This window comes from Gopherus flavomarginatus, chromosome 20, assembly GCF_025201925.1.
Source record: "Gopherus flavomarginatus isolate rGopFla2 chromosome 20, rGopFla2.mat.asm, whole genome shotgun sequence".
NCBI lineage: Eukaryota > Metazoa > Chordata > Testudines > Testudinidae > Gopherus > Gopherus flavomarginatus.
Window position 1 is genome coordinate 17,391,918 of NC_066636.1, and position 22,277 is coordinate 17,414,194.

The 22,277-nt window shown below is 48.9% G+C and overlaps 2 protein-coding genes and 1 long non-coding RNA gene across 5 annotated transcripts in view; 2 read left to right on the forward strand and 1 right to left on the reverse strand.

The window, feature by feature from the left end:
- The first annotated feature begins 496 nt into the window (after positions 1-496).
- Positions 497-1,040, forward strand: LOC127037864 (uncharacterized). Its single transcript, XR_007770473.1, has 2 exons — positions 497-934; positions 982-1,040. It is a non-coding gene; the product is annotated as an uncharacterized LOC127037864 (long non-coding RNA).
- On the reverse strand, positions 744-6,420 carry VPS72 (vacuolar protein sorting 72 homolog). The gene is made up of 6 exons (XM_050929908.1): positions 6,244-6,420; positions 5,113-5,265; positions 3,934-4,045; positions 3,483-3,662; positions 2,371-2,515; positions 744-1,612 (listed from the first exon to the last, which is right to left on the reverse strand). Exons 1-6 carry the CDS (start codon positions 6,355-6,357, stop codon positions 1,222-1,224), a joined length of 1,095 nt encoding a protein of 364 aa, XP_050785865.1. The 5' UTR covers positions 6,358-6,420; the 3' UTR covers positions 744-1,221.
- Positions 6,421-17,768: 11,348 nt separating this feature from the next.
- LOC127037780 (26S proteasome non-ATPase regulatory subunit 4) overlaps positions 17,769-22,277 on the forward strand; it is a 68,866-nt gene continuing 64,357 nt past the window's right edge. For 2 of the 3 annotated variants that reach the window (XM_050929855.1, XM_050929856.1), the window contains exon 1: positions 17,769-18,063. In XM_050929855.1, coding sequence (XP_050785812.1) covers positions 18,006-18,063 — 58 coding nt within the window. In that variant the 5' untranslated portion in view covers positions 17,769-18,005. The remainder of the gene's footprint in view (positions 18,064-22,277) is intronic. The other variant, XM_050929858.1, reaches the window with a different exon arrangement.

Here is a 22,277-nt window from a genome sequence, read left to right on the forward strand (position 1 = left end):
CTGCAAGGAGGAAGAATTGCTTGGGGAGTAACTAGGAGCGAGAGAGAAAAATTTAAGCTGAAGCTCAGGAATGGCTTCTTAACAAGCTCTCCAGTGCAGCAGACTCATCCCCCAAGGCACAGAATCCCCAGTGCCCAAGACATTTAAAACCAGAGTGGGGTAGAGAGGGGACAGAGATCAAGCTGTCAGTGGATATAGGCAGAAAATTGGCTGGGCTGGGACAGGGAGGGCGACTGAGGAAATCGCCTTTGGAATGGGGGGTTCTTTTATTTCCCTTCTCTCCTTATTGAAGCTGCCGGGCCGGCGATGCTGCCTGACAACCCCGAGGAATAACACGCTGCTCTGAACCTCCCGGGGGCGTTACTGACACTTATCAGAGCCCTGCAGGCTGGCCAAGCCCCACTAGCAGGAGGCAGACACCAACTAACCTGTCTGAGACCCAGAACCGCCTGGACCTTACAGCCCTGCCAAGGCTCCAGTCAGCGCCACGAGTCAGGGTTTCAGCGCAAACGGCTCCTTGCGCCTCTGGCTTTTGCAGTGGGAGTTTTACCCTGCCTGCAGTCTCAGCTAGAACCAACTGAATGTCACCTGGTGCCTGACGCTCTCCAGGGCAGGGCAGTCGTACACTGGCACTGCCCCTGCTGTAGCTGATCAGTGAGAAGGGGATGTTAGGCTGCAGCAGAATCCGGCCTCGTTCACCAGCTCCTCCCCTCCCTGCAATGAGTCACACAGTGCAGACAGCATCTGTCCTCTCATTTTATTATCTTTCTAAACGGATAAACAACAGGCACCATTTCTGAGCTTAAAATCCATCCTGCTCCTTACAGAATAAGTGATCCCACCCACTGCATGCCTCTGCTGGTGCACCCTGGTTTGTTTTCCGTAGGGTCTCCCAGGAGGGATGGGCTGTGCAGGCTGGTTTGTTTTCCGTAGGGTCTCCCAGGAGGGACAGGCTGTGCAGGCTGGTTTGTTTTCCGCAAGGTCTCCCAGGAGGGAGGGGCTCTGCAGGCTGGTTTGTTCTGGTAGGACCGCCGCAGGCATCGCTTTTTTCATTAAAAAAATGAAATAAATAAAGAGCAATGAACCACCACCCGTTTGAGTTTGAAAAACAAAGATATGTAGGGAAGGAGGAGAAGGAGTGGGTCAATATTGAGCTACCCAAAGGTGCCTGTGTCCGTTTAAAAAGTTCCCTCCTGGAAAGGGAACAGACACTCCTGGGCTTTATGTGGCCGGGACGGTTTGTTTGATGATGATTTTCTGCCTGGTTGCCCGGACATTTGGGTCCATTGCGGGCGGCCCCGCCCCCAGGGCCGCAGAAGCTGCCGCGTTGGGCAGCCCATGGGCAGTGATGTATTTCTTGTAAGCCTCACGGATGATTTTGAAGGCCCGGATGTTGGAGTAGGGGATGTCGGTGATGGGGTCCCTGTAGACGGCCGGCTTGTGGGTGACGGGGCAGATCTCCTTCACAGGCAGCCTGGGCTGCTTGGCTTTAGGGAAGAAGTGCTCAAAGGTCTCGTCATCGCTGAAGGTGATGAAGGTGCGAGAACATTTGCCAGCCGGGGAGGCAGCAGCCTGGGGAGCCTCTGCTGTTTGCTGCATGTCTTGATCCAACCTGGGGGTGGGGAGAAAACACAGTATCAGCTCGAGCTTCAAATGCAACAGTGGGAGTAAGAACATCCAGGGCTCTGGGGATGAGGGGGCACAAGGACACACAGGGCTTCTGGAGAGGTGCAGGGGGTACAAAGGATGTACCAGGCACTTGTGCTCAGTAAAGATCTCCAGGCAACCTCTGCACAAGGCAGGGTGCGAACCCCACACAAATCCCAGTTTGAGGCAGCAGGTTCTAGCAAAAGGAGGCATGGCCCTTCCTTGTCCAAGCCTGAGTTCTAATCCTACCATCCCCAGCTGGGATATCCTTGGAGTACGGGAGGTGCTCGGGATCAGCATGGGCCTGAGCTGTGTTTGAAGCTCAAGCTACGTCCAGGTGGGAATTCCAAAACTGGCCCCCGTCCTCAGCCAGAAACTAACCAGGGCCCAAACACCTGTCGCCTGGGGGCACCCAGATCACACTCATGCGGCTAACGACAAAGAAATCAGTGGCTGTTGGGACTCAGGATCCAGTTCAGAGAAGCAGCTGAAGGCTGGGATGCCAAACAGGACTGACTGAATGGCTGGGGTCTGCAAGATGGGGCTGACGTCTCCCACGAGCTGGCTCAGGGGAATCCCCTAGGAAGTGGGGTTGGCGCTGCCAGCCAGAGTGCAGGAGTCAGCAGGGACAGTGAGACCTCAGAGGGAGTTGGCAGCCCATCCCGAGGGGCCGGAGTTCATGCTAGGGAGATGGGAAGAGTGAATACAGTCCCCAACACCTACCCTTCCACATCCACGTTCTCCTCCTTCAACCCGAGGTCGGTGATCAGCGGCATGGTCCCCGAGTAGTAGCGGATCACTGGCCCCACACACTTCCGCTTCTTCTGCACATGCTTCCTCTTGTCAGCTTCCAGCCGCTCGTAGGTCTCTGCAAGGGCAATTGAACCAAGGGTGAACGGAGCAGGGCTCGGAACAATGGGGCAGCTTGAAAAACACCACCAGTCATCAATCCGGCTACTGGGCCCACTCGACTGCCATCAGAGCTCTGGGCTCTTTGCTTCACACAGGAGGTACCACATGGAAGCACTGCAAGAGCCACTAACTGTGACTGTGACTCCAGCATTTCAGAGGGATTTGTGCCACACCAGCAGCTCTCACACTGCAGGTCGCAGGTCACCAATGGTCTGCAAACTCCTTCCTGGCAGTCTGAGAACCAAGGAGGGGGACATGGGCTCCCATAAGGGGTGGCTGGTATCTGAATGAGCCAAAGAACTCCTGTATTATGCCCATAATACTGAACCACTCATGATGGTGAGTGGAGGTGCCTAGGCACGTCTATATATCATCCACAGAACTAATGCTTGGGTAGCATTATCCACGCATACAGTTGGGGAAACTGAGGCACAGAGCAGTGAAATGAATGGCCCATGGCAGAGATGGAAATAAAACCCGGAGTCCAGATTCCACCCCCACACTGCTCTAACCACTAGACTCCACTCTCCTTCAAGAACTGGGAACAGAACCCCGGAGTCCTAACTCCAGGTTCCCTGTTCTACTACTAGATAATACAGCCTTCCAGAGCTGGCACACGAACCTGGGCGTTCCGATTCCCAACCCTGTGCTCTGCCTATCAGAACATGTGGTCTCCAGTGGACCAGTACAGCCCTGACTGGTGTGCCAGGGTCCTGCTGCCAGCCTGTGTGCTTCCCAGGCCCTCCCATTCAGCTGCTCTAAGCCCCATTCTTACATAAGCCCCTAACCCCAGTCACTTCACTCCCTGACCCCACGCCGCTCATGTCTCTTCTCTGTGTGGCTCAGTTTTGCCACTGCAGTGGGGGGAGGGCTATTGCCTGAAGACTTCACAAGCCTCTTGCCCTCCTACCCATGTCACTCACCCAGAGACCGCAGGTTAATCTCCTCTGTGATCTTGGCCTCCTCCAGCAGCTCCTCCTGCGTCAGGGGCCTGTCACAGTTCGGCCCCCCCTTCTTGCGCTTCGACTGCACCTGACGCTCCTGGACACGCAGGAAGGTCTGGCGCGTGTGCTCCGTAGTCGACTGGCGCATGTACTTGCGGCCTGTAGGCCCAAGGAGTGGGAGGGAAAGTCAGGACATTGGGTAAGGCAGGCAGAGACAGCGTAGCTACCAAGAAACCAGCAAAGCAGCCCCACAATGACTCCTCCCTGTCTGTGGATCACAGCTCAGCCCAGCAGCTGTACTTGAATAACCTTGAATCAAACCTCTGCCCTGCAAATCGATGCAGCAGCTTCAAGAAAACCTTACAAACAATTGGTTTCTGCTCACCTAAAGGCAACACATTTGATCCTAATGAGCGTCAGACACACTTACTGTCTCCCACTTCATCCTGGAGTTCCAGGGGTGCAGACTTCTCCTCTCGCGTCTTCTGGGAGCTGCTAGCAGCTGTATCGGGCTTCTTGGGTCTCAGGCTTTTGATGGGCTCCTAGTGGGTTCAGAAAAGAAGTGATGCAAGGAAAGACAGAACCTCCTGGGGGTTTGCTATTTAATGCTGCTTTGGCGATTTCAACCCATTTAAATAAAGGGGAGGGAGAATAGCTCAGTGGTTTGAGCACTGGCCTGCTAAACCCAGGGTTGTGAGTTCAATCCTTGAGGGGGCCATTTAGGGATCTGGGGAAAAATCTCACACGGAGATGGTACTTGGTCCTGCTGTGAAGACAGGGGACTGGACTCAATGACCTTTCAAGGTCCCTTCCAGTTCTAGATTCTATTGAAGAGTCACAAGGGATTTTGGAGTTTGTTTTTGAGAGAGCGGCCCCTGCCAACATAAACACCTTTAAAAAGAAAAGTGCTTTGCCCATATTACTAGTTACACCTTTGATTACAGAAAGAACATTTTCAACCTCTGATTTACATTGACCATTGCTGCAGTCTGTTTAGTATGGTGTTTCTAACCACTAGACATCACTCCCTCCAAGAGCCAGGAATAGAACCCAGGAGTCCTGACTGCCAATCTCCTGGTTAAACATGAGGCCACACTCCATCCCAGAGCTGGAAATAGAACCCAGGAGTCCTGCCCAGGAGTCTGCACTCCCTCTCCTGAAAGGCACTAATTGAAGATGTTTTCAAGGTTCTGCTGCTGATCATAAATGAAAAAGCCTATAAATGGAATTTCTGACAACTCCCCGGCTACCCCCGAAACTAGATTACAATCTGGTTGTACTGAGAGTTTTGGCAGCAGCTTTCTTGTGGGTCCCTCACTCTGCCCAACACGACTATATCAGAAACAGCGGTTAGACAGCTGATGAGTTGAGACCACTGCCTGTCATGCTGACTGTGGTTGTCTTGTTGTTTTCTTGTGCGCCTCCATCTGTGTCCACCTGGTGTCTCCTGTCTTGTACTTCAATTGGATGCCCTTTGGGGCAGAGACCATCATTTTCTTCGCTGTTCATACAGCACCCAGTAGTCCTGGCCCATGACCGGTGGGTGCTCTTAGGTGCTACCCCAACACAGACCCAAACCCAGCACCACAATCAGCTGCTTTGTCCTCACCTTGTAAGCCTTGGTGACCACCCTGCGTTTCCTCTTGGGCTCGTCATCGTCCTGGTCACTGGCTGGCTCGTCGCCCTCATCTATGTCAAAGTCTGAGTCCACTTCATCATCGCTGTCCGACTGGTCGCCTTTGTACTCGTCATCTCCCGACTCCTGCCCGGGAGAGGGGGGGCAAACAACAGGCACGGCTGAGCTGATCCCACTGCCCCTTTGGGAGTCCCACTCCTGCAGGCATGCTCCCCACCATGGGCCCCGCCGCCCCCACCCCAACACACCCTGGCCCCACCACAGCTATCGCTCTAGTGGCCCACATCCCCCAACTCAGCCTCCACAGGGCCTTGGTACACACTCGCCCGCCCCCCCAACTCTACCCATTCCCCTCCACAAAGCCCCCCCACTACCCTCTTGGGGTCCCTCACAGCCCTGCCCCAGCCCACTGCTCCCCTCCCCCAGCTCCATCCCCTATCCCCCATCTCCATCTCCCATCCCCCCCCCGGCCCACTGCTCCCCTCCTCGACCCCCCCCGCCCACTGCTCCCCCCCCAGCTCCATTTCTCATCCTTCCCCCCCCGCCCACTGCTCCCCTCCCCCAGCTCCATCTCTCATCCATCCCCCCCGCCCACTGCTCTCCTCCCCCAGCTCCATCTCTCATTCATCCCCCCAGCCCACTGCTCCCCTCCCCCAGCTCCATTTCTCATCCTTCCCCCCCCGCCCACTGCTCCCCTCCCCCAGCTCCATCTCTCATCCATCCCCCCCCGCCCACTGCTCTCCTCCCCCAGCTCCATCTCTCAATCATCCCCCCAGCCCACTGCTCCCCTCCCCCAGCTCCATCCCCTATCCCCCATCTCCCACCCCCCCCGGCCCATTGCTCCCCGCCCACTGCTCCCCTCCCCCAGCTCCATCCCCCTCCCCCGGCCCACTGCTTCCCCCCAGCTCCATCCCCATCTCCCATCCCCCCCGCCCACTGCTCCCCTCCCCCAGCTCCATCCCCATCTCCCATCCCCCCCGCCCACTGCTCCCCTCCTCCATCCCCCCCCCCGGCCCATTGCTCCCCTCCCCCAGCTCCATCCCCCCCCCGCCCACTGCTCCCCTCCCCCAGCTCCATCCCCCCCCGCCCACTGCTCCCCCCCACCTCCGTGAAGCCCCCGTAGGTGGTCTGGTAGAACTCATCCTCCTCGGCGTTCAGCAGCCCCGCCAGCCGGTTCCCCGCCGTGCGGCGCGGCGCCCTGCCCCCCGCCAGGCTCATCCCGCTCCGCCGCCGCCGAGCCAGCGAGCGATTGCTCCGGCCTGGCCCAGGGGAGAGCGAGCGCACGCCGAGAGCACCACCCCCGCTCGGAGCGCCGAGAGACGCGACCAGGGAAGAACGATCGAGCCCCGAGAGATCGATGGAAGCTGGGCGGGGCTTGTGGAGGGGCTGCTGCCCTGTCTGTCCTGTATCAGGGCTGGCCCTGCCCTTCCCACCCAGTCACAATACACCCCCCAGCTAGTCCTGACCTCCCCTCCAACAGGGTTCGGGGGGGGGGGGTCTCCCCTTCACATGCTGACCCAGAGCAGCCCTACTTAGCTTGTGGGAGTTCCCCAGGCACCAGCCCAAGGCCCCATGGAGGCAGCAGCTTTCACCCCTGCGAGAAATCCCACTGGAAGCCAGTCCCTGCCATTAGCCATTCTCACCACAGAGACAAGTGACTTCCTGCTACCACAATGACTGGAGACCTGGGACACTATTGCCAGCCCCCAGCACTCAACAGTCATGGTCAGCTCCACCCCAAAAACACATCCTAAGACCAGCTTAAAAATCCCGATAATATAAATAGGATCAATTATTGGCTGTCTGGTTTTTGAGACTAAAGACATTGTGATTTCCAGCTTTTCTCTGCAGTCGTGAGGGCCAGAAACCTACTGCAATGAGCTACGGCAGGTGAAACTTTGTTATGGGATGAGTCAGAAGTGTGAAGAAGTTGCCCATTTAAGACGGTTGTAAGAGACAGTTAAGGGGACATGCTTAAAACAAAGCCTAATAAAGTCTGCCTAACGACTAGCAGCTCCTATTGAATTCAACTGGGTACTGGGGGGAAGAGAACACACACAAACTGAGACCAGACAGAGGAGAGAACTAGAAGCTAACCTGAAGGAATGAGCAGCTGATAGGGTGACCAGACAGCAAGTGTGAAAAATGATAACAGGGGGGTGGGAGGGTAATAGAAACCTATATAAGAAAAGGACCCAAAAATTGGAACTGTTCCTATAAAATTGGGACATCTGGTCACTCTAGCAACTGAAAGCATGTGGCTGACCCCAGAAGAAACCTGGGGAGAGGTTTTTCGGGTCAAGTGTGCAGGCTGAAAAGCATGTGCTTGGTGCTGTGAGCAACAGAAGTTGTTTCTTGCTGTTTGATTCCCTCTGCATTCAGAGGCACGGGACTTTGCACATTCCTTGTAAATAAACATCACAGAAATACCTAGCTCCAATTTCTACTCCCTACTGGAACACCCACAGGGCCCCAAGCGGTGACTAGCAAGTTTGGTCAAAAGGAGCAACCCTGGCCTTTAAAAAAAAAAAAAATGAAAGCTGAGATTCTCTGTTATGTAATCACATAACTCCAGCCAGTGGGACTTTCAGAAAAACACCAGATGCTGCAAGGCTTGACATAAAATACCATTGAGCTCAGAGCAGCAGCAAGAAAGATAAAGGCAAGAGTTGGAAACACTGCTGGTGGGATGATACAAAATGGGGGCCTCTCATGATCCAACAAATCATTAACAGAACACAAAGAGACACAGCAAAAACTCCCCCTCTCATACTGTGCCTCATCGGTTACACCTGTACAAAGTAAGCATAAAACACTGCTGTCCTAATCTGATTGCACATCACACGCGCTTGGCATAGATGTCAATGGTGACATGTGGTACAAAGCTTGAGAGAATCAGGTAGCTGGAATGATCAGGTGTAACTCCACTGACCAAACCTGGCCTTCTGCTTCAGACCTGGGCCAAGAGGACATAGAGAACACCTCAGAGGGTCTGTTGAAGCAATCTGGCAAGTTGCCTAATTATTCTGAGAGCAGTTGTGACCTGATACCAGTTAGTGTTACTGATTGTTTAGACCTGCCTCACTAGATTTCCCTGATGTGCTCGTGGTTTTTGCTTTGAAACTGTATCTTGGGGATAAAGACAGAAATCAAAACAGTAGCTGTTTAGAACCAGCTCCACTGATTGATATTTCCTGTTTTCTCTTTTCCTTGTTTTATTATTGCTAAAACTGTTTGCATTGAAACAGGATCATTCACGAGAATTCTTTGCCCTGCCATGGTGCCTTCCATCTAAAGATCTCAAAACACTGTACAAACATTAATTCATTATCTCAGCCCCCCACTCCCAGGAGGTAACTCAGCTGTGGGGACCCAACCAATAAAGCAAACCTCAGCCCAAACCACTGAGCTTGGATGCAGGACCATGAATCAGCCTCTGTTTTTGTTGTTGTTGCTGTTTTAATCTCAGTTCAGTCTTGATAAAAAGTTGTGGGAAACTTTCAAGGAAGCTGATTTGAGTCTGACGTCTAGCACAAAAACAGGTTTCACATCTTCATATTTCAAAGCCAGAGGGGACCTTTGTGATCATCCTGGATTACACAGTCCGAGAACTTCCCCAACATAATTCCTAGAGCAGATCTTTTAGAAAAACATCCAATCTTGATTAAAAAGTTGCCAGTGATGGGGAATCCACTATGACCCTTGGTAAATTTTAAGTGATGTCAAAACCACTCTTCCTCTTCTGATATCAAAATTCCCCTGCAGCCCAACTGTGACGGCACAAACAGGTTTCTGATCACCTGTGGGAAATAAGACCAATGGGTGGATGTAGCCCAATTTAAGGAACAAAGACCCTCAGGTCAAATTCACCCTGGGTGTAAATATACACAATCCCACTGAAGTCAATAGCAGTTGCATCCACTAACACAAGAGATTAATTTGATCCATAAAGAAAAATAAACCAAATCTCAGATCTTAGCAGAATTGTGAGGAAGTTTTTCAGAATTTTCCACAAGGCATGACTTTATTATGGTGCATTAATTTCTGATCTCCTAACATCATTAACTCATCTTTGCTATAAATCTAGATTTATAATATACCTGGAAGAAACTAACAATACTGAGCTGAAAATGCATGATTAACAAATTATCAGCTGATCAGCTTTGTTGCTAAAATATGTACTGAGAATATAATTCCTTCTGTTTAGTTTAAGTTGGAACGTACAGGTTTTTTCACACCATAGGAAGTTCCATGGCATTTTGCTAAAAGATCGTTTTAAAGGTCTGTTAAGCAGAGAAAACTTTGGCATCTGCGGCCATGTCTACACTACACAATTATGATGACCTAATGTCAGCATACAGCCACAGCAGTTGTTGAAGCGCTTGTGTGTGTGCACGCCAGGCTCCTTGTGTCAGTGCTGTGCGTCATTGCCAGGAGTGCTTGTATCAATTTTATTGCCAGTGTGAGGCATTGTGAAAGCCAGTAACAGCTGACATAAGTATCGCAGTGTCTACACTAACACAGCATCAACCTAATTACATCAAACGTCACACTGCTAGGTGGTGTTACTAAATCAGTATAGATTAAATGAAGACACTTCCACAGCTAGGTCGACAGAAGGCAGCTTACATCGACCTAACCATCTAGTGTAAACCAGGCCTAAATCTAACCTGATTTGCCTGGGTTTCAGCTAGTTTCAGGTTTGCTGGAGCCAGTAGCTCCTCCTAGTGTAAGTGACAAGAAATAACATCTGGAGATTGTATCATACACTCATTCCATCCTACCTATCTGATCTCACATCCAATGTACTCCTCACTGCCCTTTCAAATTTCATCTCTCTCCCTCTCTCTCTCTCAGGTTTGATTGATGGTTACCCTGCATTGGAACGGTATCATTTTAAACCTGCTTTGCACTGATGTAAATGACAACACAACGGGGAATCAGGCTTAGAGTGCAGAGCGTGCATGTGTTTGGTTGGTTGCATTCGTGGGAATGTATAACCCAGGAGAGACAGCAATGGAGGAACTGCTTGAGGCAGGGAATTCAATACTTTGAAAGTCAGATACGGCGACATGTAACAGAAAAACAGAAGCAACAGAGAGGGCGTGCTATGGCCCTAACTAATATCTCAGGGTCACCTGCCCTGCTCGGAAACACGTCTGCTACATGGCAGAGAGTGCAGCTCCAGAATAGGCCTTATGAGCCATCAGCGGACCTACAGATAATTTGAAATAGACAATCCATGAAAGACAATCATCCTCAACCTCAACGGATTCCCAACAAAGATGATGATGAATGTAAAATAAATAAATCACAAGACTTATCTAGGTATCTCCATACATACATATCTGTCCATGTAGCGTAGGATCTTATACTGGTGGTGCCCATCATCATGGTATCTGGGTGCCTGAGGAATGGGCCGCATCCTGCTCTGCCTCTACAATTCATGTTAGTTTCATGGGAGGTGCAGCACTTCTCAGGATCTGGCTTGTTGAAATCAGCAGGACGATCTGAGCAGGATAATGACTTGTTCTACATTGTTCAAATCACCAGCTTGCCCAACCAGAATGTATGGCCCTTTTCTTACAAAACAAGTGGCTGGAGCTCCGCTGATTTACAGCAGCTGAGGATGTGGTTCAAATCATTTTCTAGCACTGCAACTCAGTCCAGTAACAATGTTTACAAAGTGTCCTAACACATTAAGGGCTTAAACAGTAATCTTTTCGGTATGCGCTGGGTGCTCGGTGATGGATTAGCCATAATTCTGGATTGTTACCAGATGAGGTTTTTTTAACACAATGAGGTTTGCAAAAAATAAAGCCCTCTCTGGAACTGTCTCTTCTCCCTTGCCTCTAGGAGCTTAATCCAAAGCCCACTGAAGTCAATGGGAATCTGAATCATCAGAGGCAGAGGTGGAAAAGACCTATTAGTTTATCCAGTCCATCTCCCTGAGATCAGGGAAACTTTGTTCACTATGGTACATTTTCAAATACTTTCTCTAATCTAGTTTTAAAAGTCCCTCATGCAATCCAAGAAGTTATTGATGTTTGTAATGTTTGTAAACCATCTATCTCCAGAACAGATACAGCGCACTCTATGGTCATTGATGCTCTCACTACAATAGCAGGGGTCATAATCCAAGTGTCCTGGCCAAATTCCAATTTAAGCCATAACATCTTCGCTTCCTGTTCTAAATTGGTGCACAGTGTTGCTGTGTGCTGTTAAACAGCTGCTGTGTTCCACCCCAAAGGTGGCTGCATATGACTGGTGGAAGAAGCAACTCCTATATGCCCAGTCTTGCTGTAATTTGTAAAAGGCTTTGGGACTCTTCTGAATGAACAAAACTATAGCTATCTAAAATCATTATGTATCTATCATTTACAGGGAAACCTGGACTATCCAAATGGGAACAGTAATTTCAGCAAATCAATTTCAACCACACTTCTCAGAAGAGAAAATTCTGGTTTGGACGACATTTCCAAAGTTCAGAGTATGTCTACACAGCTAACGTGGCTGTGTAGTCACAGCTCCAGCGCTGGGGGAGAGGGCTCCCCTCCGTAAGGGGAATAGCTACCAGCACTGGGAGCGCAGCTACCAGCAATGTAGCACTGTCTACACTGCCACATTACAGCGCTGAAACTTGCATCTCTGAGGGGTGAGTTTCTTCACATCGCTAAGCAAAGAAAGTTTCAGCAGTGTAAGTGGCAGTGTAGACACGACCTCAGATCATCCACATTTCAGATATTTGGAGTTGGGATCATCAGAGTTTACTTGTGTTCTGGAGCGCTCACCACTGTAGTATTCAAAGCCAATAGTGAAAACTTGTAAGAAGACTCGGTCTTTGCCCTGAAGAACTTGCTATCTAAATACACAATGTACAAATGGAGAGTAGTGGAAACCACACGATGAAAAGCAGCATGATCTGGAATGAACAGTCAATTAAATGAATAGGTGGCAAGTTAAAACCTGAGCAAAGGAGATACTTCTTCACACGGTGCGTAGGCAGACTGTGGAACCCACTGCTACATGGACTCATTAAGGCCAGGAACTTAGCAAGATTCAAAGAGGGGTTGGCATAGTTATGTCTAACAACAATTCTGGAAGGGATATTACATCTCCTGCTTCAGTGTTTAAGCTGATCTCTGAGTAACAGGGCATGCATACACTGAAAAAAAAAAACAACAACAAAAACCACCCCGCAGCAGCAGTTCCCAGAGCCCTGGTCTACAGGGCTGAAAACAGCTCTGTGGATTTTCCTGCTTGGGATTTGAAACCCACTTACTGCCAGGGTTGGGTTCTGAGGTTTTGTTTTTGGTTTTGTTTTTTTGCAGTGTACACATACCCATAGAGACCAGGATGAGACTTACTGTGAGGGGCACATTATCCCACATCTGCTGCTGTGGGGTTCTTACATCTTCCTCTGAAGTAGCTGGTGCTGGGCATTGCTGGACAGGTGGGCTTCAAGTCTGATCCAATTTGACAAATCCCTATGTTCCTATGGAATGGAAATGTTTAGCACCAGTCATGGTGGTTGCATGGTTTCTGCCTGGATTTTTTAATTTGTATTATTTGTAGCTGAAGTTTCAGTCACTGAATCCATTAGTGCATCTGCAGGGGAGACTCGAGGTATAGGTCTGCTGAGAGCAATGGCACCAGAAAGACAGCAGAAGTTGAAGGGAGGGACAGACAAATATGAGTGAGTGGTGTTGTGACCTGGGGCACAGGGTCTCAATGCCACTTACATTTGTCCCAGCCACCCCTCCGTCATGCTGACGGGATGGCTGGTCTGGGCCAAGGGAAGGGATTCTGCCTCAATGTACCCCTGCTGCTAAGTTCAGGTTCTCAAAAGTGAGTGGCATACCGTCCTGTTTAAAAAGTATGAGGCAATCGATCTTTGGCCCTCCTCTTACCAGTTCCCATGTCTGGGAGATGTACATTTCAGGAAAGGATTGAAGTATGGCTAACTGCATCAGGGAGAGGATTCTAGACATAGCATTATCAGGGTACTTTTCATGGGTAAATAACTGGTGTCAGGTGTAATTCTGTAAAGAAGGTCAGGCCTGATACCATGGGAATGAGTCAGTTTCCAGAAACAGTGAAATCCTGACCCCTCTTAAATTTCACAAGCCAATATTTGGCTATCTAAAGAACACAATAAAAACCAGGAAAGAATGTCAGGGTCCTTTTAATACTAACGTGACTAAGAGCAAGAGTCCATGGGATGAAACATGCTCTGACAAAAACAGGAAATCGAGTGGTTCACTGTGCAGTTGTAGCAGTGAGAATTCGCCTCATGAGAAGGAGTTTGGTGGTGTTTGGTGGTCACTAGGCCTGTAAACAGAAGCCTACCTGGAAATCCCGGTGAGATAAATAGGATCATTAGCATGTCTATAGCACCTTCCATCCAAGGATTGTTCTCAGTTTGCCATGTCTCCTGAGGGTAGGACGAGAAATAATCCTCTAGTTTGCATAAGGAAGATTCAGGTTAGATACCAAGAAACTTTCGAACTCTAAGGATAGTTAAGCACTGGAATTAGCCTCCAAGGGAGGTTGTGGAATCCCCATCATTGGAGGATTTTAAGAACAGGTTAGACAAACACCTCTCAGGGCGGTCTAGGTATACTTAACTCTGCTCAGCAGAGGGTGGGGGCGATGGGTTAGATAGCATCTTAAGGTCCCTTCCAGCCCCAAATTCCTATTTTATGATCTCGAATTAACCCTGACAGCCCCCAGGGTCAGGTAAGTATTATTCCCCGCATTTTACAGCTAGGGAAACTGAGGCACAGAGCAGCGGCCATGACTTGCCCAAGTTACATTGCGAGTCTGTGGTAGAGATGGAACTAGAACTCACATGGGCAATGTGGGGATAATGGTAAGGCTCCACCTCCCAGGTGGATGAACCAGGTGAATTAAGTAATGTCTGCACAGTACTTGGTTCATATCAAGTCACAGTACAATTATTACTTTTTGAGAAGTCTCCTCCCAGATAGACCTGATATCATAGGCAAAGTCCCAATGGGAAGCTGGCATCACCACCTGCGTACAGGGCAGCTAGAATGACCAGCTCACAAGAGGAAATTAACTTGATTTTAAAATAACAGCCATCAGTCAGGACAGTGTGGGGCCTGCAAGCCCCTACACAGGGCCTCTTGAAGACAAAGGGCTCCCTGAGAGCACAGGAGTCTGTCTGCATAGCACTGTCTGCAGGATGCAGATTAGGGTGACCAGATGTCCCAATTTTATAGGGACAGTCCTGGTATTCAGAGCTTTGTCTTTTATAGGCGCCTATTACCCCCCACCCCCGTCCTAATTTTTCACACTTCCTACCTGGTCACCCTAATGCAGATTGTAGTCCAAGATAGGAGTTTTCTCCTGATTTGCTCGAGGGCAGCAGATGGAATTTGATTTTCTCATCATTACTATGAACTGAGATTTACCAGGTTTAAATTAGTGATGAAGAGGTGGAAAGGAACAACCAGAAAAACATCCCAGAGTCTGGATTTTGTAGTATAGAAATATCACCTGACATGTAAAATAACTACAATTGCCCCATGGTTTGATTATCACCTGTTACAGGACTGACCTGTGGACAGTCTGATTATATTCTTGTTACATCGCATTGAAGCAGTCTTCTTACGGAATCAAGATGAGTAGAAATGCTCCTTAATACACTGGGCCAAGCTACCCTTTCTTTTGTGATTGTTGCTAAAGACGAAAAGATTGGATCTGTCTGAAATCCCCACAGCAGCTGTCATTCCTTCTGTGATGTAGAGCCCTGAGAGATGGCTCTCATGTTTTGCCTGTAGGTGGCAGAAGCTTTCTAACACCTGCCCACAGAGTCATCCCAAACAGACCTATTATTACCCTGATGTGGGAAATGATCATATCGGTTAACCGAGCTGACAGATTGGAAAGGACAGGGGTGTAACGCAACGCTTTGTTTCAAGGCTGGTAGACTATCTGAGTCACCCGTTAAAATAAAGCAATGCTTAATTTGACAGGGAGCTTTCAAAACAAGCTGCAAAGGTCCAATTCTATTTTCACAGCAGAGGGTCTTATCGATGTGAACATGGGGGTTTCCCTTATAACACTGACTCAGTTACAAATAGCGCATGGTATTTCTGACCTCCATAGCGCTTCATGAATGTCCACTAATTAACAATTCCCTCCTGCCCATGCTGTATAGGGGTTAGGTATGTGTTATTATCCACACTTTACAATAAGTGAGAGTAAAGCAGAGAGGTTAAGTGACTTGCCCAAGGCCAGAGATGGAATCAATGTCACAGCTGAAACTAGAACTCAGGAGTTTCTGTTCTGCTACTTCTGTGCTCAAATAACTAAGGTATGCCTCTCTGTCAAAGATAGTATTGTATAATCTATTGCACCTACAAGGCATCTTTCATCCCCAAATTCTTTGCAATCTTGAATTACTGCGGTCATCATTGAAATGCAACCAGCTCTGGGGTGGAATGCAGCAGCTGTTTAACAGCTCACAGCAATGCTACTTGACAGGAAGTGAAGAAGAATGTCATAACCAAGTGAAACTGCAGTGAGGATTTAGGAAGGCAGAATTTAATCATTCAGATTTACTCAGGAGGACCCCCTTACTTCGGAGTCAAGAGATTTTCAATGCTATCCGGACATTGCATGCATGCTTTCACCTGGCATTGCGAGATGACACTGCAACCTGAGGGTCTTGACATTGCATCAAGACACCATCAAGTCATTGGGACAGTATGATGCACCAAGAAGAACTTTACACCAAATGGTGACATGCCATAATTGCACGGCAAGATGACAGGCCGCAATGCAACATAACCACACTGAACTCTAGAGGCCATCCTCTAGTTGTGGTCCATGATGAAACTGGGCCAAAATACACTAACATGGCATCCTGGCATGATGACTTGCCATAATGTGACATGATAACTTTGAGTTATAACACAAGCAGTTAGTGTTGCAAACATTACAATGTCTTGCTGTGTTGCAACATAGCAGCACTGACCCACAGGGGCTGTCATGTAGTATTGTGACAAGCTGGAGTGGTCACGCAGATGGCATGATACCCTGCATAAAAAATCTTGTCTTGGCATGACAACATGTCAGACTGGCCAGTGATGCAATATGATGTCATTCCTTGTTGCGACATGGCCAAAAGACCACAGTTAGGTATCAGGATATCCTGATGTGACAAAGGGCCATTGCCTATCAATGCAACATGATGTAGTTTCTTGTCAGCACGTGAGAGCATCAACCAAACGTCCATGGTGTGCTGTTGTGGTGTCAAGATGTGTTAAGCGCTTGCCTAGAGATGCAACATGGTTACATTTCTCATGGCAAAATGGTGCTGCAATCACAAGGATTTGACTTGGTCATGGAGGTCATGGTATCCGTGACATTAACAGAGCTCTGTGACTTTTTTGGCTTCAGCTTCAGCCCCACGTGTGGCGGGGCTCTGGCTGTCAGCCACGCACCGCGGGGCTTCAGCTTCAGTTCCACTGTGCAGGGCTGAGCCTTCCATGATTTATTGTTTATTATCCGCGTCCTGTCCATGACCTTTACTAAAAATACCCATGACAAAATCTTAGCCTTAGTCATGATGTGATCCAGTGAGGTCAGCACATGATTTGGTGACATGTTGCAAAGAGATAGCGCCAGGACACGACATGACACAGCAACATGGAGAGGTTTAGATGTGAAGTGGTGATTTGACCTACCATGGCAATGTGATAGATGAGGATGTAATAGAGGAAATGTTTTAGGTTAAATGGTATTTACTCCCTTTGTTTTAAACTGGGTTACTGGGTCTCTGATTGCATTTGGTGAACTCTGTATCTAGAGCAGTAAAATATATGAAATCGCCTCCCTTTGACTTGCTGTACTTGGAGGGCCAATGGCAGGCTATAGCAATAACCATTAAACTGTTTTTGTTGAACTTGACTTAACATACAATTTGGTCCAAAAATTATACACCAATGATGGGAATTTAGTATCTCCCACTATGAAATAAGGATTAGACTCTTACTGCATAGAAAATTCGTTCTTATAAACTGCAAATCCCAGATCTCTCAACTCAGCTAGTGACACGGCGAGGTTAGGATGTAACACGTCAAGGCAACGTGACATCATGGCAATGTGGTGCTGAGGTCATGGCATGACATGATGATGCAGTGAGGTCAGCACATCACTCAGTGACAGCGGGATAAGGTCAGGATGTATGGGGCTGGGATGATATGGAAAAGGCGGGGCATGATATGGTGTGGCAATGGGAGGAGGTGAGAGGTGAGGTGCCACAGGGAGGTCAGGACACCTGGTGCCATGACCTGATGAGGTGGTACAGGGACGTGATGTGAGGATGAGGTCAGGACATAAGATGCCATGACAACGGGGTGAGGTCGAAGCACGGTGGCAACACAGATGAAGTCATGACAAGCCATGTTATGTTACCATGGCAACACTCCAGTAGCACCATGATGTGCCAGGCCCCCCCCTTGACATCATACTGGAGGGGGTTATCATTGTTTTTGTGGCCCCCTCCATTGTCATGTGACCCATGGCGGCCTCCACTATGGCTTCACCACCACCCCGCTCCGTGCGCATGCGCTGCAGCCAGCCCAAGAGGCGCTCAGCTCCCCGAGTTTAGCAATAACAGGCGGTGGCCGCAGCCCGGCACCTTCTCACCACCCCCTCCCATCCGCGCGGAGTGGTTCGGTCCGGAGCCGGCCGGGCGAGTCCAAGTCGGAGGGAGCGACCCAACCGTCTAAGCCCGAGTGGTGCGGTCCTGAGCCGCGGGCGGCACCAAGTGAGGGGCCCCCGGGGGGAGGGAGGAGCTGCCGGCGGCCAGCGGAGCAGGGAGAAGCTCGAAGATGGCGTCGGCCGGCCCCGAGTCTGGGGGCAGCAGCAGCAGCAGCGCCGGCGTCGCGGGTAAGGGGGGCCCGGAGGGGGGGTGTAACCTCCCCAGGGGGCGGGGGAAGGGAGGAGGGACCCGCTGTGTGGAGACCGGGGGGGGGCGGGAGCTGAGTCGCCCCCTCTCGCGTGGCTCTGCTCCCAGAGCCGGGGGGGGGGCGAGGTGTGACCCGCCGCCTCCCCTTTCCTGGGCCGGGGTCGCAAACGCTTGTGGGGCTCTGGCTGGGGATGCCCAAGGGTCTGGTGCTGAGGGCAGGTGCTGGGTGATGCTCTGTGCTGGCGGGGGGGGGGGGGTAGCCAGGGTGTGTGCAGAGACCCCTCCTCGGGGTGCTCTGGGACCCTGCGGACGGAGTGTAAATTGTCATCAGGCTTGTTTTAGGAAGAGGCTCCAGCCCCTGGGAAGCCAAGGCAAAGATTCCCGTGTCCTGCCTCAGTTTACCAGGGTGGGAAGGTGTTTGTCACTGTGAAAACAGCAGACACAAACACTTTCCCACCCTGGAAGTCCTGGTTCCTTCTCTTTATTAACTCCAGCTGAACCAGAAATGGTGTTGACAGGAGCTGGAAGGAGCTCTGAATGCCATTGCTAAACCTAGCAAAGAATCCTGTGGCACCTTATAGACTAACAGACGTTTTGCTAAACCTGGTGATGGAGGCGAATAATAACAAAAATGGGATTGTGGCAGCTAGTCACCCCTGGGACAGATACTTAGCACTTACCCACATCTTCAGAGCACTTCACAGACACTAATTCTTGCAGTATCGCTGGGTGGGGTGTTACTGAACGCCATTCTCTTTTTTACAGGAATTGGGTTGGGTCTCCTAATAACAGGCCAAACCAAACACCTCTCTATAGCCTGTGGCTGTAGTGCAAGTTAACTTTTTAAAACGGCCTTTAGTTTACTTTCCAAACAATCACTCAAACCGTTGTGATCTGTTGACATATGTATCCTTCGGTTAGCATTTACTGCACAGGCTTTATAACCTTTCCACCTTCTCCTCCTCCCCATCGCTTATGGATTTGTCTGCACTAAACTACTTTGGGAAATCTCCCACAGTGGAAGCAATGGTGGAAGCTCTAGGGTAGGCAGGGCACTAACATCTTTGTCATCTAGAGCTGTTCTGAGCGGCATTAACAAAGCAATAAAAATGCTGTCTACACTAGTGCTCCTACTGTTGCTGCCACTTTACCAAAAAAAGAGTCTTAGCGTATGGCTTCACTAGCAATGTTAAAGTGGTGCTGCGGCAGTGCTTTAACGTGGCTGTGTAGTCGCGGCACCAGCACTGTAATAGCTACTCCCCTCATAGGGGTGCTTTTATTACAGTGCTGTGGCACAATCTACACTGCCACTTTACATCGCTGAAACTTGCAGCGCTGAGGGGGGTATTATTTCACTCCCCTGAGCAAGAAAGTTGCAGTGCTGTAAAGTGGCAGTGTAGACAGGCACAGCCTTTGGGACAAGTGAATGGCCATTAAGCCTTTGACTGTCCTGTAGTGTGGATTTTAAGATTTTCTGTTCTTTGACTAATTAGCAAGCGCTGGCTTAGACCAGTAATTGTCCCCTCTGTTTCAAATGACAGTTGCTTTATCTCGTGATCTTATTGCTGTGCCACAGGAGGATGCAAACTCTGGTCCTGAATTCAGCAAGCCTTGCCTCAAGGGTTTAAGAGTATCTTGGTTCTCTCCAACAAACACCTGCAGGCACCTCAGGAGCTGCATTGTCAGGCTCCAGGGGAAGCACAGTACAGCCTTCCTTAGGCAGAATGAGCATAGTAGTTGGATATTAAAAATGGTTTGTTAACTTGGACGTGGGAGAGTGCGCTCCCTCCCTTCCTCCCCACAATACAACTAAAACTACTTAAAGACTTGGCATGGTTATTAGGGGGCAAGCCACATTCCAGAGTGGCAATGCTGCTGTTTACCCTCTGGCTTCTCTTTGCATACGTAAAGGGGATGACTGTTTCTGAAACTTGTACCACCCTTTCCTCCTTAAAATCCAGTCATGCGGCGTTTCCTCCACCCTCTCTGCAGGACATGGAGATGTTCCCTCCTTGTTTGTTTTTTAACTGTGTATGGAAACGCCCAAGAGAATCACATCTTGTTGCTTTCACTTTGAAGTGTGAGAACAGTGCCAAAGGTAGCAGTGTGAGAGACTTCAGATGCTTGGTTTTCATTGTAACCTTGAGTTTGGGCCCCTCTTTCAAATTTCCAAACAAAGAAATATAGCTTCAAATCTAACCTAATTTTGAGAGTGGAGGTAGAATTTTTCTGACAGATTTGAAGTTAATTGCACAGGGAGGTTCTGAATTATGGTAAACGCCACAGCTGCTGCCTTCAGAGCTGGGCTATCAAGGCAGAACAGAAGTAAGAATGGCAGTCTTGCAACCCCCCCCCCCCCCCCCAACAGCTTTGGGATCCCCCCATGGTCTACTTTTGAGTCGGGAGCCCATACAGTTACAGCGCCATGAAATTTCAGATATAAACATCTGAAATCATGAAATTGACCAATTTTTAAGATCCAGTGGCCATGAAATTGACCAAAGTGGACCATGAATTTGGAAGGACCCTAACTATTGGAGTCCTAAGCCTCAATTTTAAAAAGTCTCTTGCCCTTTTCCTCACAGAGCTAAACTTCAAAACCCAGGGTGGATTGATTTAAATCACCAAGTGGAAAAGCTCAATTTAACTTATAAATATTAAGGAAGTTTTTCCATTTGTACTTTGGTTATTTTCTTAAGAAAGGTAACAACTAAAACATGTGGCTTTGCAACTAAGTAGAGTCTTTACACTGGATTTAGTACATCTTCTTGCTACCTAGGAAGGTATGCTATAAAGTTATGCATTTATTTAAGCAGTCATATGTAGTTTGATATTTTCAGATTTCTATTAATTTTACAATTTTAACTTTTTAGGAGAAGGTGAATGACATACTGCTTATTTACTAGATCGGTGTTTCCCAAACTTGGGATGCCGCTTGTGTAGGGAAAGCCCCTGACGGGCCGGGCTGGTTTGCGTACCTGCTGCCTCCGCAGGTTCGGCCGATCGTGGCTCCCACTGGCTGCCGTGGTTCGCTGCTCCAGGCTAATGGGAGCTGCTGGAAGCGGCATGGGCCGAGGGATGTGCTGGCCGCTGCTTCCCGCCTCCCCCATTAGCCTGCAGCAGCGAACTGCAGCCAGTGGGAGCCACGATCAGCAGGACCTGCGGATGTGGCAGTTAAACCAGCCTGGCCCACCAGCAGCTTTCCCTACACGAGTGGCGTCCCAAGTTTGGGAAACACTGCTCTAGATAATTAACTTTTTGCTCGTGGCTTGTGTCAAGCAGCATTAGGATGGTAATTGGAATTTAATTAAACACACACAACAACATATCAAATTTATTTTTATTTAAACAAGCCCTTAACACAGCACTTGATCTGTTGTGCCATATTTGTTAAGTTTGACTTCCAACGTTAGATATTTTTGCCCTGATTCTTTCTTTGTATTAAAAAAAAGCAGTCTTTTAACTCAAAAGTTTTGACAGGGGCTCATGGATTCAACATATATATTTTGGATAAATGTTTTAAGAGATTATAGATTTTTGCCTTAACGTATTAAATTCAGATTCGTATTTAAAATATAACAATGTTTTTCTTTTATTTAAATTATAAAATCTGATTTATTTTTTTTGTCCCCCCAAAATTGATTTGTATCCACCCTGTCAAAATCTAAAATGATCTGTAGTAGGCAGTCAGCAATGTGAACATAAGAATGGCCATACTGGGTCAGACCAAAGGTCCATCTAGCCCAGTATCCTGTCTTCCGACAGTGGGCAATGCCAGATGTCCCAGAGGGAATGAACAGAAGAAGGAATCATCCAGTGATCCAATCCCTGCTTCTGAATGCTCTTGTAAATTGCACACTGTTGTCTCACCCTGATCTAAACTTGCACTTTCACTTTTGCTACCATTAATGGAGCTACAATGGTGGGAAACAGAAGAAAAACCTAGTGCAGAAAAACTTAATGAGCTTATGTTTGCAATACACGTATTGGCATTGGCCAAATTGCCTTGTCCTTTAAGATAGAGAGGAGAGATGATACCAGGTGATTTAAAAGAACAAAGTAGTGTGTTTGCTTTTCTAAGCAAAATACAAACAGGTTTGTCAAGCTGGAAGTTTCTTCTTTGGAAGATTCTTTAGAAAGAAGCGCATGAGAATACAGGAAAAGTTTTATCGTCTGTCGTGGAGGAATGAGGGGT

Excerpts from the sequence above, each read along its gene's own strand:
- VPS72 (XM_050929908.1), bottom strand. The coding sequence starts at position 6,357 with ATGAGCCTGGCGGGGGGCAGGGCGCCGCGCCGCACGGCGGGGAACCGG. Across the intron at positions 3,663-3,933 it reads CCAGGATGAAGTGGGAGACA|GCCGCAAGTACATGCGCCAG; the intron begins GTAAGTGTGTCT and ends TTGGGCCTACAG. Across the intron at positions 1,613-2,370 it reads GAGAACGTGGATGTGGAAGG|GTTGGATCAAGACATGCAGC; the intron begins GTAGGTGTTGGG and ends CCCCACCCCCAG.